At 42.2% G+C, this 16,239-nt stretch overlaps 1 protein-coding gene across 1 annotated transcript; it reads left to right on the plus strand.

Annotated features, from left to right (window-relative positions):
- The first annotated feature begins 5,769 nt into the window (after window positions 1–5,769).
- ASCL4 (achaete-scute family bHLH transcription factor 4) lies at window positions 5,770–6,336 on the plus strand. Its single transcript, XM_005527539.2, has one exon. It carries the CDS (start codon window positions 5,770–5,772, stop codon window positions 6,334–6,336), a length of 567 nt encoding a protein of 188 aa, XP_005527596.2.
- Window positions 6,337–16,239: the final 9,903 nt, after the last annotated feature.

Consider the following 16,239-nt stretch of genomic DNA (forward strand, 5'->3'; position numbering starts at 1 on the left):
ATTCAGGGCGAGCAGCTGTTTTCTGGAACACTGCATTGGGGTTTGGTAATTTGCTTGTGCCTGACTCTTAAGTGATGCCTCATTAAATGAGCCGTCCCTCGATAGGATGTCAGCTCAGGAGGAAGCTCAAAGTATTTTTCTGTCTGTTCTCTTTTGATCTAAGGAACCTAAATGTAGGATATGTGAGGATCATTCCATGATCTAAAGAGCCTAAATGTAGAGGTCGTTTTAGTTCAGTACAAACCTATCAATTCTTCTGCTGGTGGAAACATACTTTCCTCCTTTGGCTCTGTCAGAAAGTTAAACACCTTGTATACACTTGTTTTTCAAGCTCTCTACAGCTGAAGGAGAGAAATGGTTTGCTGCAGTGCTTCATCCCATCCTGAAGTAGGTGTCCGAGATGTGTGAGAAGAATTCCCTTTGCAGCTGCCTTTCTGTGTCTATGGCCTGAAACTGGGATCTGCACAGTGGGTTTAGTATAAATATCTAACATCTAAAGGAGTACATTTAGGCAAAGTAAGTCCAGGTCTCTGTCATTCATGACCAAAAGAATGACCCTAGTTAGTTTACCACATATCCCACAACCTCTTCTCCACCAAGCCAAATAATCCTTAGCCTAACCATGACTGACTGATTGACTATCCAAATTGGCCCACAAACATTATTTCAGCAAGTCAAAAAAGAGCTCACAAAGTCCTCAGGTTTTTATGGACTGCTAATCCTGTGATGGGGGCTTTAAGTCTGCTTCATTTTTGTGTGTGTAGTCCCACATATTCACATGTTGGTGATAATACTTCACATCTTTCTTAGAACCTACAGTGAATGACTACAAGCCCAAAAGTCTCTCTCGTCACTTCGCATTTCCTAATAGGAGATAACAGGAGACCTTCCATTTTCAGTTCTCATCCTTAAAACTTCACAGTCAATACGTCTCAGTTCTGTCCTGAAATGCTAGGTTATCCCAAGCCCTCAGTTTGTCTTAATTCCAATTATGATACTGCAATTCTACAGTAGAGGTGTCGTGGCACTGAAATCTTTGTGCTATTTCAACTATCTGAGCTGAAAGTAATACTTCGAGCCTATGAGCTAGATTGGATGTAGTCATACATAGATAAGAGTATTTTTTCTTACTGTCAAGCATGAGTCCTCTGAGATTCCAGCTTTTTTTGTAGTCACTTTACTCCCTTGAACTAGTGATATCTTAACTACCAGTTTAAAGCAGAAGTATCAAAGGAAGCCAGTGATAATATGAAGTGTCACTGAATGAGAAATTAATCTCTGTCTACAGAGATGTATACTGCATGCCCAAGGTATTGTGATAAAACACATTTGGGAACTGTTTCTTCTGCAAGGAAAGATATTTTTTTTATATACCAAATGCTTTTATCATGTGTGAAGTGTTTTGATAAGACAACTGCACCATGTCTCCTGAAAGCCTGGTTTATTGACATTTATAGAGGTACTTGCTGCATGAGAAACAAATTGCTCAGCTATTTTTCAAGTCGTGTTCAGATGCTGGAGACATACAGAAAGATGAGAGAGACTGAAGCCACAGGGGAAGGAGATACAGTGAACATGCTTCAGTCCTTCCCTGCAGTGTGAGCCAAAGTCCCTTCTGGACCATGCCCATGTCTTGGCACAATTAGTTCTCTTCTGTTACTGCAAACCTGCCCTTGGGTTCTATCTCACACCAGAGTAACATCGGAATGAAAATTATGCAAAAAGCCATTTTACAATAAAAAATCAAAATTTCTCATCACCTTTCATTGGCTTGTCAGCACTTTGCAGGCCAGTGACTATTGTGACTATTTTGGTGATAGTCACAGTATGAAGCCTAGGTAGTCTATGTGCAGCTTTCACTTCTAGGTTTAGGGTTGGAAAGAAATGACCCATGCTTAAGGGTAAAACAGGACATAACAGACACAAACCTACTTAATCCTGTATTCCTACACCTCAGTCTCAAGCAAAGTTATTACTGTAATTCTGTGAGAGCAGTTAACAAGAGAATCTGTTAATTACATATTTTTGTATCTGTTAATAAATTGCAGCAGCCTAGACAACCTATGATATGTATAATAGATCCTAGAATTTGACAGCACAGTAAAATATAAGAAATGCACAATATTATGAGAGTTTCAATATAAGAAATGCACAGTTTTTTCTCCTTAAATTCCCGGTGTATTTTCTTCTTCCTTCTCAGTAACATGTTCACAGATAAAACAGCTAGGACATCTGTTGGGAAGTCAGTGGACTTGCATGTGTTCAGCTGATTCTTGTGTTTCTACTACAGTATTTCCACCAATGACTTTCTTTTCATACACAGAGGGACATAGGGTCAAGGAGGAACTGTTTCTTTGAATAATTCAAAGTAATTCTAATCACTGTGTAATGTCAGTAGTGTTATTCATGGTTATGGTTCGTGTGGGAGTGGGAACATGTCGAGGCTTCTTTTGTACAAAAATTACATACTTTTAGATATTGTGTTAGGATATATGCAATTAAAACCACAACTAAATTGTGTCTGGAAGGAAGATGCCTAAATGTTTTATTTTTAGATATGTCAAGAGTATTTTCTATTTGTTTTGGCTGGCCAATTAAGTGCTTATAGTGAAGTATAAGAAAAGGAAGAGAACCTGTTTGAATAGCATAGATGATGGAGTGTGTAAGGAATCTCCCAGCATCCCCATTTAGACTTTGTATTTACAAACAAAACAAAACAACAATGAAGCCAAAACCCAAAAACCTAAACAAAAGCTAAACATACAATATGTGTATAAAGAGCACAAGCTCTGCCATTGTAGAGCAGGGAACACCTGATTTGTACTGCCTGGAAAGCAAACCAGGTCACCTGCTTTGTATCAGCATGGCAGATTCTGCATTCTGGAGACAAAGCATCATCCAGACGAAGGTGTGAAGAGGACTTAATTGGAGAAACAGTGTTAGAAAGAAGATCAAAGGCTTATCTTAAAAGAGGAACATTATTCATGTAGTCTTAACCTACTCTTAAAATTGAAAAGAATGTGTATTAGCCTTTCCCTTTGGTGGTCCAGTCCTGCTACTTTCACTGTGTCTGCATGTGCAGACATGTTGAGACTTTGTGCAGAAATCAGTACAGGAACTGTAAATTGCTTTAATCCTGCTCACGCTCTCAACAAGGACCTGCAGTGGGATGTAAGATGTGTTGGCCTTGCTCTGGTTCTCTGCCCAGGGGCAAATCCCTTTCCCAGCAAGTGACATTAGATTGTCAACAAGATACCACATTCATCAAAAGCCTGTGGCATATTTTCTCATTTCTCTTGTACACAAACAAATTCAGAGTCCGTTTGATATGAAATCAGCTTCAATAATTCAGGTCAACAATTAACATTTACCCATAATTTTTCTTCATGTATTTCTCTAAAGGATTAGCAAGTGGATTTTTCTGTCAGAAGAGAAGATGTCTTTAGCACAGGTGCAATTCTGACACTCTGGGAAGTGCTGGTGGCCTGCATTTACAGTAAACATAGAAAAGAGGTCTGGTAGGAGGGCACAGTGCATTTGCATGACAGAACTGAAATGTAACCCTGCCTTTTGAACATGGCCAGGCTGCTGGCAAGGTCATGGAGAGCTGTGAAATGATCTGGCAGCTGAGCCCCCCAAGAGGCATACTGCCATTTCCTTACAGGAATTCTGCCAGAGAGCAGTGTTTGAAATCTAATGATAACACAGATCAAATGGCCTTTGCCTGCTTCAGGTATTTGCTTAGAGGTCAACATCCTCTTTGTTTTAAGAAAACTGTAAGTCCTGGCCTAGCCTAGTGCTATAGTGGAGGAGCTATTTTCCTTAAAGTATTCATTTCTGACAACGTTTCTGGACAACAAAGTTTAGAGTTCAAGTAATATTGAAAAGTCCATCCTGATCAACTGTTTCCAAAGATTTTTTTAAAAGGCAGAAAGACTCTCACTTATTTGATCTGAAATGAGCAGTACATACCCTGAGGCATTCCCCATTAATTTTTGCTCAGGCTTTTGAGCCATTTTGGTGCTGATTCCACCCCTGACATAAGCCAGAGTCCAGGACTGTCCTCACTCATGTCTGCCTGTACGTTCACTGTACATTTGAAGATTACCACTGTTTTTTTGAAGCTGCAGAATAGGCCAGCAGAGACACAAAAGGCTGACTCAAAAGTGTGTGCTGCTCACATCATTGCTGCTAGTTTCTAGCTCAGCAGAGGCACAGATGTGTTTCACAGAGTGGAGAATGTTGTTTCAGTTACTGACACTCCTGAGGCAGTTTCGTACAAAACACTGAACAGGGTGGAAACTTCCACTTTGAGCAAAAGAACAATTTTAATAGAGCCTACGCACCTGTACCTTTTCATGTCTGTCCCTTCCCACAGCTCTCCCAGACAAACATTCGATTCCCCAAAATGATGATGGCAAAAAAAGGAGACTCAGTTAACTGTATGTGTTTTCAGCAAAAATCTGTAACTACAGAGCTCTTGAACAACAACATGGGAAAAGTCAAAGACAGTCAAGTTGCTGCAGAGGAAGATCCTAACACAGCAGGGTGGTGTATGGTTAGGTTAGGTCTGTGCCTTTCAGAAGAAAGGCACAGACAAGGACATTAGGGCTTTATACTGCCAAAAGTATAAAGTTTATGTCTTTTGTTCACCTCTTTGCTTTGGCAAGCTGCAGGTAAAACTGGAGGACAGCACAGACCAGGCACGGCCAAGAGGGACTTTCATCTCTCCCATTAAAGCAGTGTGTAGGGTCCGTGAGGTAAGCCAATACCCGTGTAAACATCTGTTAATAGCTTCACCTGGGGCTATCAGGACATCACCTTTGTGTTGGTTTGTCTGAGGCAAGTTCCCATAGGGATAACCAGAACATTCCTACAATGAGCAGAAGCACACAAAATGTTGAAAACTGTTTGAAAATGCCAAAACACTCATGTTCAATTTGTGAAACTCACACTTCTTGAGAAAAACCTCTCTTAGGGCGAAGAAGGCAGTTTTCCTCTTACGTATGCATGTCGTACATTCTTGATCTGACAAGACTTGCAACCACAAGAGAGCACTCTTTGCTTTGAAGATGTCTCAGCTTCCCCAGAAAGCTACAGATATGCCCTATAAGTTTTGCAAACTGCTTGTGAGCTGGTTCAGTTAGACCACAGCAGCCGAAACAACAAAGCTTGCAGTTGTCTTCTGGATTTCATTGTGAAAAGCCTTTGGGTAGTTTTCAGATGACAGAAGATCCTTGGTTCCTGAAAGTGAGGAGTTCTGCCAAAACTTTGAAGATCTCTGTAAACTTTGCAAATTACCCATCTTTTGGAGGCAATTATATCAAATGATATCATGGATTACAATACATGAGAAGTGTTTAGAGCCTGGAAGATTATTTATGTTTGGCATTAACTATTATGGTCATAATTTCAAGTGGAGAGAAAAGGAATACACAGGAACCCTCTTATTATCTTTTGAAATATGAAGATCACAGGAAAAGAAGGGTTTAAATTGTGGAGTGATGGTCCTCAAAACCTGTCTGTACATTAACTGGCATCCTACACCTATAAACACAACAAGGCTTTCCAGGCACAGTGTGGACCTCGTGAGTTGTTAGCCTTGCTTTGAGATCTGACTTTTTATACACCGCAGGAGGAAGCTGCAGCGGGGCAGGGTACCTATACAAATGTTGGATTAATACATTTTGGAATGTATTACATTGGAATGTAATACATTGGAAGCCAAATTCCGGAGCTAACACTCCACTGGTGAGGAAAAAAAGAAGCATGGACAGCACTAAAGACGATGATAAACTGTTGAAGAGGATTGCATTTCCAAGAGCCACGTCCCTGGCTAACAGCCCCATGCACCCCCATGGGCTAACCCTGAGAGAGCCCTTTGGGGTTCCCTTCCCCCTGGACCCATCTTACTGGGAACAAGCCTATAGTGGGCACACAGGTCGCATCTCCTACATCCCATTTCCTGGCTACATGGGCATCTATGACTATTCCTTCGAGCCTGCCTTCATTCGGAAGAGGAACGAGAGGGAGAGGCAGCGGGTGCGCTGCGTGAACGAGGGCTACACGCGCCTGAGGGAGCACCTGCCCAAGGAATTCGCTGACAAGCGCCTCAGCAAAGTGGAGACCCTGAGAGCTGCAATAAGCTACATCAAACACCTGCAGAGCTTGCTGGACTGCCATCCCTTGGGCTCTGCCAGTAAGGAAGCGCTCTGTGGCAAGGAGTGCCCAGGAACTCCCGGTCCGGCTTCCCCACGGGAGTGCAACAGCGATGGAGAGTCCAAAACTTCTTCGGCGTCATCCCCCTACAGTGAATTTGAGGAGACAGGCAGCTAGGTCTCCTCTCTGGACACAGAAGGCTTCCAGTTTGGCTGAAAAACAATTCTAAATCCTGGGGAATTTTCTACAGGTGGAAATTAATATCGGGAAAAGGAAAAACAGATAGGGAAGGCAAAAAAAAAAAAAAAAAAAGGTATTTTTCGTCTGTCAAAGGACTTTAAATATTTGCTGTATGAAACTTAAATGTGCTTTTTAAACAGATATCTCTCAGGTTGCTTCAGCTGTGTTACTAAGCTTCCTTTGGACTGTTAAACTGGAGCAACATTTGTATTCTACTTTTCATTCAGCTTTTATTCTGTTCTATTTTCTTTCGCCTTTCACTCGAGACAGTAAAACCAGATAAATCAATTTCAGGAAATTCCCCTCCCCTTTCTCCTGCTTTGTCCAGTGAATTTTACTGTCTGTTTTTCCTGACTGCTAACCTGAGATACACTGCACTGCAAATACTTGGACTGGGGAAGGTAAGATTTAGATTAAATATCTTTCCCTAAATATTTCAGAAATCTCACAGAAATAGTTCTATTTATGAAACAACAATTTTTCAAATAAAAACAAGGCTATATTTGGAAATCAATTTCTTTTAAAACATCTTCTAAAGTGAAAGAAACAGCTCATACACTGGACACTGGCTATTTGGTCATTATTCTAAGGATAATTTTCAGGAAGATAAAGCTGGACACTCATTCCAGTCAATGATAGGAAGAGGGAAACAGAGTTCTGCGAAACTGCATCTTCAAAAGCAAAGCTTCACTCAAGATACTGAAAAAATGAAAGCCTTTTCCCTACTTTTCTGAAATCTGAGTTCATGGACAAAATAGTCTTGATTGTGTCTTTGGCAGGTCAGAAATTATATGCTTAGAAATATAACCTGTAGCAGTTAGACACTGGTGTGTACAAAAAGGGAAACATTGAATATATTGGTTTACAACTGCATGAAAATGCAGGTATTTCTCCTTTTGTTTAGAATATTGTATTACTTTTTCAAAGGATACAGCTTTTAAAATTAATACCTCAAAAACTATGGGATACCTTTAATTTGGATTGCATCTACTTAAAATGAGAATTTCTCTCCAATTTGTTTTAAAATCTGCCTTTCTCCAAGGCTTAAATCCCACTCTGAATATGAGGTAAACTTTACCCATCCACTTTCAACACACCTTTCAAACTTTTGCTTTTTTGGCCTTGTGTTGATCAAATTGTTTTGCATCTTTTTGTTGTTTCCTTCATGTCATGCTGACTGAACAAATATTCATGTATAAATAAGAACAAATTCTGATCAAATATTTCAAAATGTGTCCATAAATTTCCTTTAAATAAAAATGTGATTAATCCTGCCTGTGTCTTTTTCACTTTTAATTGATAACAAACAGGACAGCTCTGGTTGCAGGAGTAATAATTTTTCAGGAAAAAAATAGAGAAAATGGAAAGGGAGTAAATAGGAACTGCCACCAATTAAACTAAATTTTTTATCTGGATTTTAAAATTTAGATAAGAAGCAGGTTTGTGTTCTGGGTATCTAATAAAAATAATTTGGTATAAAAAGACTCTGCTGCTTTCTAGAAGACTATTCTCAACTTTTAGCTCCTGCGTCCATGGCAGTCACAGGTGTTCTTTACCCTTTACACGGGAGCCAGCTCCATTTTCTAATGATTATTTTGTTTCTCTGAGGGCTGTTACTTTTGCAGAGGCTGTTTGCCAGACTCCAAAATTGAGGTTTAGTTACCTGGACAGTTCAGATTCAGAGACAACGCACTCATTTCTGTCTGTGCAGTGTTTGTATTTCTTACCCAAGAAGGAAGAGGACAACAAGGTAGAGTTCCAAATGTCTGATTGGGTTCCATTGTTTCTCGGCTTTTCTTGTTTCCTTTGTGTTTCTCTGGCAAGAGATTCAACCTGTCTCTCTCTCTCTTTGATTCAATTTTGAGATTTCTGGAAATGTGGTATTGCTGCTGGTAATTCTGTAAGCCTGAACTGCATTTCTCCCTCAAAATAGAGATTAAATCTTTGTTATCTATAAAAAACATACACTTCCTCGGAGTACCAGAGGCAAATTCTGTGAAACCTATTTCTTTGGAAAACAGTCTGAAGATGAACAGCATCTTCATAATATAATGACAAGAAATAGCCGAGTCAAACCAAACCATTAAAAATAAAAATTGCCAGAGTGACCATTACTTCCTGGGCAGGACACTTCAGATAAGGCCACAGATGAATTTTTAGGTCAGATTGCTATCACAGAGGTCTGACCCTGACAGATAAATATCCAGGAGCCTCAATCCTTGATTCCCAAACCTCAGGGAGATGGTGCATTGTGCCACCTTCTCCATGAGCAGCTGGCTGGAGAAGGGGACTGGGCTGTGACTCTGCCCCTTTTCATTTCTCATGTGGAATGTTCCTCAGTGTCCCATCTAATGGAGTGGAAATTATCCCACCCTGGGCCTGTGCTTGGCCATCACTGTTTTAGGCTGTCTAGCTATTATTTTTAGACTATACATATTTAACAGTTCTGGAGATGTCCTTAAAATACCTCCCAATCCAACCTCAATGCTGAAGATGCAAAAACCAGAATGCCACATGTATTTTAATTTGATTTAAAAAAAATAAATAAATCTGGAGTAAAAGGAAATTCTTTCTGTGGGAAAAATCTGTCTCAGATTGAACACCTCTCTTGAGGAAAGTTGTATGTTTTTATTTCTCACAGTTCCTGTTGTTATGCAAACCTTTTGCACAATTTTGTCACAAGCAAGTAGAAAACAAGATTTCCTAAATATGGATTGGTGCTTTTGTCCAGGTATCAGCAAAGGTTTAAAGTGAACGCTACATTTCAAAAGCTTTATTAAGTGTTTCTGTCTAGACAAAGGGTTTTTTCAAAGCTGCTAAAGTGTATCATTATCAAACTTTTAAAGCAGACAATGATCCAACTTGTCACCATGAAAACTAAAGTTTTAATAAAAATGTTGACCATAAGAATTCTCTCCACATGGGACAATTACTGTTTACAAGAAAGGTGAATGCTGCTTTCTGTAGGCAACCATGCTACAGCTTTATCCAGCCCTTGCACAATAAAAGCAGACACTTTAATCTTTCTATCAAATCTGGAAAAAAGACATCTGAAGTCTTCCCTCTGCTGCCATTAAATTACAAATCCATTTGCTTCTTGATATTATCAGCATTTTAAAGATGTGTTATCCAGGCCATGGAATTGCTTTTAATCCTCTAATAGCTATTTAAGCTGATTTGTTTGTAAAAGCCCATCCACAATCCTTTCATGTTGAATTACCCAGTGTCAATAATGTGGCCAAAGAAAACTAGAAGGCACTACAGAAAAGGCATGTTCAGGCAGTAAAGCAATCAGGGCCAATTTATCTCACTGGAATAAATGAGCAGGGAATGTCCACACACACCCATACACACACACAGAGTATCTTTGGAAACATTTGTCTCCAGCATACTTCGGCAGGAGGCAAAACAAGATCCAAAACATTCTGAAGAGAGACTGAAGTGGTACCAACAGGAGAGCCCTGCTGAGGTAAGCTGAGGTAAGTACAATAGCTGAGTAAGGTCTTAGTAAGCCTCTCCAAAACAGAGTCTAAGCAAGTAACAAATAGTGTCTTCAGCAGGTGCTTCTCACTAGTAGCCCTCAGAACAGAGAGATGGCTACAGGGTAGAAATAAATTTGTTCTAGGCAAATGGGGAGCAGCAAAATGGCAAGACTGCAGCTGCTCCCAGATCTTCCATGAGGCTGTCCTGCTACACATCTGAAAGCTCTGAAAATGCAAGAGGAGCACCATTCTCCATCAACCTGAAGGTGTGCTTGTAAGTAAAAATCCACTATAAATGCTCACTCATGTATTTCCCACATGATTCTTACACTACACAATTCTTTTCTACCTTATTGTGACTATATCCACTAACAGTGGAAAAGTTCAAGTTGCCTTTGCTGAGAGAACAAGTTAGAGGAGTGAAGACTGAAAATTTTGGAGAACCCCTCAGCTCACTTCTGAGGCTGGAGATAGAGGTGTCAAAGACATGAAATTCCTACATGGTCCATGAGCATTGGTGGCACAAGAGTAGAAAAATGTGCCAATGTAGAGTCCTTAGAGAGGGGAAAACTAACACTGTCCCAGTGATGGTGCTGGTGATGGTGATGGTGCTGGTGCTGGTGATGGGGATGGTGCTGGGGATGGTGCTGGGGATGGTGCTGGGGATGGTGATGGTGATGGTCAGGCAGGCCAAGGGCACCAGGCAGCTGTGAGCAGGCACATGTGCTTTGTGTCACCTCTTGCCTGTTCTACTGGGGCTAGTTAGAAAAAATAAGTGTTTTGGAGGTGGTTTCATTGGGGTTTTTTTAGGAGGGGAAAGCTACACGAATGGTCTGTGGGAAGCTGAAAAATTGAAAATGTGGGGAAGCCTTGGAGCTTATATAGCACAATGCCGAGCCAAGCAGCATCTACTGTGCTGCTCACAAAGCAGCTTGCTTGTTCCAGTGGTTCTGTTTTGATGTGATGTGGTTCTGGGCATACATAGCAGATTTTTGTGTTCCAGGGCTGTAAGATGTCAGCACTGAATCCTAACCAATCTTTTCCATCTGCAGTGAGATCACAAAGGGAACAAGCAGTTACAAATAAATGGAATTTCCACATCTTTTCATGTATGCGTTTTACTGCAGCATTTTGCTATGCAAGACTGCTCTCCTGATGTAGCTTTTTAAATTTAAAAAGCATTGAAGAAGTTCCAGGCTCAGCTGCAGACAGCTTATCCCAAGGGATCCCTCATGCAGAGGTGATGTGTGCATCCCCACACCTAGAGGCATTAAAGCACACTGGGGCTTCACCGATGAAAGTGATAATATACGGTGTAATGCATAAATGAAATAAGCCAGAGGTACAAACACAGGAGTGTGTGTTGTGGTGTTTGTGCATGGGAAAAGGAGGAAGCATGGAAGAGGGGAGGGAGACAAGAAAGGGGTTTTGAGGTGCAGCACACTGATGGATACCATATCACCTGCATGGCTGAAACAAGGGAAACAGGAACAAATCAGAAATGACATCTTCGGGGAGGATTAATTCTGGGGAAAAAAACCCCAAAACTTATATTTTCCTGCAACTCAGACACACCACATTTATTTACCTACCATCACTTCTTGTTCATCATTGCAAAATAGCTCAAAGTGTATTTTTAATCAAAGTGTTGAGCAGTTGTGAGCAGGCTGTGCTCCACCTGGGGACTGAGGGGAAGATTACAGTGCTCAACCCACCTGCCGTCAGGAGCCAAGTGATAAACCCAGATTACTTCAGTCCTGGGCTTTGTTGTTTCAACAACAGCGTCGCCCACCTCTTTCCTCTGTGCTGGGGACAGCAATGGATTCTGCCCCACTTGAAAACATCACCAGACTGCCCCTATAATGCTTTACCAGGAGCTGGTTGCATGGATTTCATGTCCCCTGTGTGAGTGGAAGCACCCAGGGCCCCTGTGCTTGTAGAGAAACCTGTCCTTTTGTTACCCAGCTTCTCTTCTCCCTTCCTTTATATTAGCTACAGCGAGGGTGGCAGGGACAAATAAATCCCTCTACCAGGCTGTCATGACAACAATGCCACTGGCATCCCCCTTGCTATGAGCATTCCACTGCTGTCTAATGCAGAGCACTGCTGAAGCCATGAAAAGCCACGAAAAGCCATGAAAAGCCATGAAAAGCCATGAAAAGCCCTGCCCTGTCCCACTCTTGCCTCCCTCATTCCCCCAGCCCTGGCAGTTTGCTCCCAACACACCTGGGTAATGCTGCAGCCCAGGTTCTCAGGGGCAATGCCCCATTGCAAGTGGTGGTGCAGATCCTGAGGGCCCTGCTAGGACAGATCAAAGCTGCCAGCATGACAGGCAGTACAAATGCAAGGAATTTGCCTCTGTTTATGTGCAGCGTGCTCCATAGCTTTGCATTTTGCAGCTCTATGAAAGCTTTAAAATTTCCATTTACATTAACAAGCCTGTAAAGCAAAAGGTTATTAAGTGGTGTTTATATTATCCTGTCTGAGAAGCTCATTCAGTTACAAGCTGGTTTGATTTTTACTAAAAGCAAGTTTCATGAGGGGGCTGAGTTGGAGCTGCATGTGTTGACGGAGCTTGCTTTGAAAAGACAAAACAGCAGCAATGCCACCACCACGAAATAGCGAAATTGTTCTGTAGTATGAGTGGTCAGTGCCTTCAAAGGTGAATTAAATTAGTTGGCTCTGTGATTGAAAAACATGTTGCATTTAAACATTTTTAAATTTACCTTTGACAAAACTCTTTGAGCATTGGTTAGTTTTTGCAGACTTTGCTGGAATTGCACTGAGGTCACTGTCTTATGGAGCACATTTACAGTCTCAGGGTTATTTTTTTTCCTCAAGAATGAAGTCTAGTGGGGTCTCTGGCCAGACCTTCAGTGGCTGAAGCAGGGGGTAAGAAGAGCACCTCTGAGAAAACCACTTTTCTGGTGGGTTTCCCACGTGGTTCTTGACTGCAAGAGATAAAGTAAGAGTGTAGCAATGAAGCCTGGCATGCAGGTGTAGGTACAGACACCTGTGGGGCAAACGCCACAGAGCACCGACGCTAGCAGGGGTCGGGATCCGGAGAGCAGGGGCTTGGAGCGTGGGGCAGGTGTCAGCTGGCATAACCTGTGACTCAGGGATGACAATGGCAGCAGCAACCCTGTCCAGGAATCATCAGGATGATGTGTTTTATTTTATACCTGAAGTTCGGTTTTACAGATAAGAAAAATTTTATTCTGTCAATGCATAAACGAGGCCGTTTTTGGTTTGGAAGAATATAATTGGAAATACTGTAAAAAGTAATTTGTATTGAGCCATGCCCACAAAACAGAGGCAGTTTTGGGTTAATTTTTATTTTCTGTAAGCATTCCCTTTTTTCAGCTAGCCCTAACTTTTAATACTGAGAACAAAGTTCACAAGTGTATGCTCAAATATTGACAGTGACTTCACTGTAACAACTAGGAAAGTTATTTGGCAGATCTGAAGGCTTAAGTCTTCCACACCATGAAATGTGTGAATGGAAATTCATTAGACTTACTTAAAATTTACTTAGAGAGGTGTCCTGGGGTGACTTTATGATACTGGTATCCCCAATCGTCTGGTTTATGTTATATATTAAGTTCTGCACCTTTAAGACTGGCTTTGAGAGCAAGAGAGGGAGAAGAAGAAGCCGCAGTTTGTGTTAAGGAAAAACATCACTCCCACACATCCCGCTCCTGGACTGTGGTGTCTGCAGCACGGACAGACAGCGGGACAGAGCTTCTCTCTAGATTTTAGTTAGTTTTAGCTAGCTGAGGCAGAGGAGTGCCCTAGACCTTTGTTTGTTTTTTTCCCAATTTTCTTGGATCTGTGCAAGCCTGCTCTGGACTGAACACCCAGCCAAACCCCGGGAGCTCACGCCTGTGGCCCACCAGGGCCTGGGCCTCGGCACTTTCCAGCGCCGGAGGGACTGATAAGAACCTGAGCGAGCCGAGCTACACCACATGAAAAAGACTTTTCTTCCTAGACTTACCATCCCATCGAACAGCAAGAGGTTTTATTATTTAATATTACTCAATTTCTGTTAAATAAACAGCTTTTTCCACTTCTCTCTAAGGAATTTTTTTTTCTTTTCCCGGACCAGTTAGTGGAGAGGGGCATTTCCCTGGGGAAATCCCCATTTAGAGTTTTCCTTCCTAATTTACCCTAAACTAAGACAAGAGGTTTAAGTAAAGGCAGTTTTGTAGGGCAGAGTGAAAAAAGTTCAAAAGGTTTGAAGAATTGTTGAGATTTCAACCGAAGATCATGTGCTAATTTTAATGAGTCTCATTGGGATGGAGTTCTTTGGAGAATAGGTTTTATAGTGAAATTTCCAGTGCCTCTTCATTTCAGCCAGGTTTTAGATAAAAATTTTACAACACGAATGCTCCAAAGGGTGTATAAACCAGGCTCCCAGATAGAACTAGGAATATATTCCACCTGGTACATTAAGGATGTAAGACAACACTTACATGGTTAAATTATATCCCTCTTTCCTGATTTTTTTTTTATCCTAGATTCAGTGGGACAACTTACCTCCTCATGAAAGATCTGGCAGCTCCCTCGGTGTCCTGAACCCTATCCAACTGATAATTATACTTGTTTGAAATCGGGGAGCTGAGAAGTAGCCTCCAGCCACCCAACAAACGCTCCTCCAGTGCTCTGAGGAGGCGGTGCCGACACTTCCCCTCTCCTTGTCTGCCTCCTGCTGAAACACATTTGCAGAATCTCCTGAAGCCTCTGAGGCTTTTCCAGAGATCTGGTGGAACCAGACCTGGTATCTCATGGATTATCATCGCATGCAAAGACAAAGAAACACCCCCACAGGCATAGTTAATGCAGACAAACCTTAATGCCTTTTTTTTTTTCTTCCCTCTCCAGTTGCAAATGTATAATTAATCTCAGTTCAAATTAACATGTTTGATCTATTTCCTTTAGGCTTCAGATGTCTTTGAAGGAAGGGGAAGACCCTATGATTTGCTCTGGAGTGCCTGGGATAGGCTCAGTGTTCACATGGACAGAACCCCATGGCCAGTGCTGGTCAGGCATGGAGAGCTCCCAGCTTGCAGCCCCGGGGCAGCAGGGCAGTGGCTGAGGCTGGGCTGCAAGAGCCCCTTCACCCCAAATAACCATTTCCCAGGGCTCCTGTGAGCAGTGACGACACCCACAGCCCGGTGATGGGAACCTTCTGCAGAGCCAGAGCAGGAGCTGACCCTCCTGTGAACAGACCCTCTGAGCCCTCGCTCCCACAGCCTAACAGAAATGAAAGGTGCAGGGATGAAGGACATATCCACTTCAAACAGGGAAATTTCCATTTGAAGTGCTTGAGTCAAATCCTCCCCAGCAGCACTTTGTTCCCCTCACCAGCATGTATCAATTTCTTCTGACAACAGTTTCATGGCTTCAGGATAAAAAAGCCCAACTCCATTGGTATTATATTTTACAACTACAGACAGACCACGAAGATTAAAATTCTTTGTCTGAGTCCCCAAAGATGGGGAAGGGGGGAGATGGGTCCACCAGGCACTGTGAAAGGTGGGTTGAACACAAACCAAAGTGAATCCAGCCTTTCATCCCTGGTGGTGCCACGGAGGCTGGGGAGGATGGCTGATGCAGGAGGCAGAGCTGAGGAGACACTGTCATGAGGGGCCCTGTGTGCTGGGGAGATGGACTCTGGCACTCACTCAGGGCTGGGGGCTTGGGGCTCTTCACTTCTTATGGCACAACACTAAAGGCTTGTTTCCATGGCAAACATGAGTAGCTGAAGAACAAAATAATTTCCAGTTGATCCATCAGAATTCTGTTTAGTTTTGTTTTGCCACTGGAACCAAAGGCCTCCCTTAAATGTTTTCTCCCCTGATGTACAGTATTTTGGTTTGATCTTCAAAGTTCTTCAGGTAGGACTGTTCAATGTGAAGTAAAGTCAAATGAAACCCCATGTACTGACATGCACTGTGGAATGTTTCCTGTCTGAAAGCATCACTCTAACACCATCCCTTTCCTCTGTCCACCCTGAGAGAGCAGGGTGCTCTCTCAGCTTCTGTCCCTTAGCACCCAAAGATGTGAAAGCAAGGCGGCATGTTCAGCACTCCACGTGGGCACAGAGGAATTTAGGCCCTCTCTAACACTGAACTCAAGATGAGGGTCTGGCTCAGAGGCTCTGTATTCTAACCAGAGGACTATGAAAAAGTTACTCTAAATTTTGCAGTGACTACTTGAAACTCTGAACAGTTTACATTCTCTCCTACTTCCAGTTTAGACCGTGACAGGAATGAACCCATCCCTGCAGCAGCACTGAAGCCTCAGGAGAAGACAAGACAGCATGCACTGAGCATGGCACAGTTTAGGCCATGCTCCA

This window comes from Pseudopodoces humilis, chromosome 5 (genome assembly GCF_049639895.1).
Source record: "Pseudopodoces humilis isolate 2021_Gansu_Grassland_sample_001 chromosome 5, ASM4963989v1, whole genome shotgun sequence".
NCBI lineage: Eukaryota > Metazoa > Chordata > Aves > Passeriformes > Paridae > Pseudopodoces > Pseudopodoces humilis.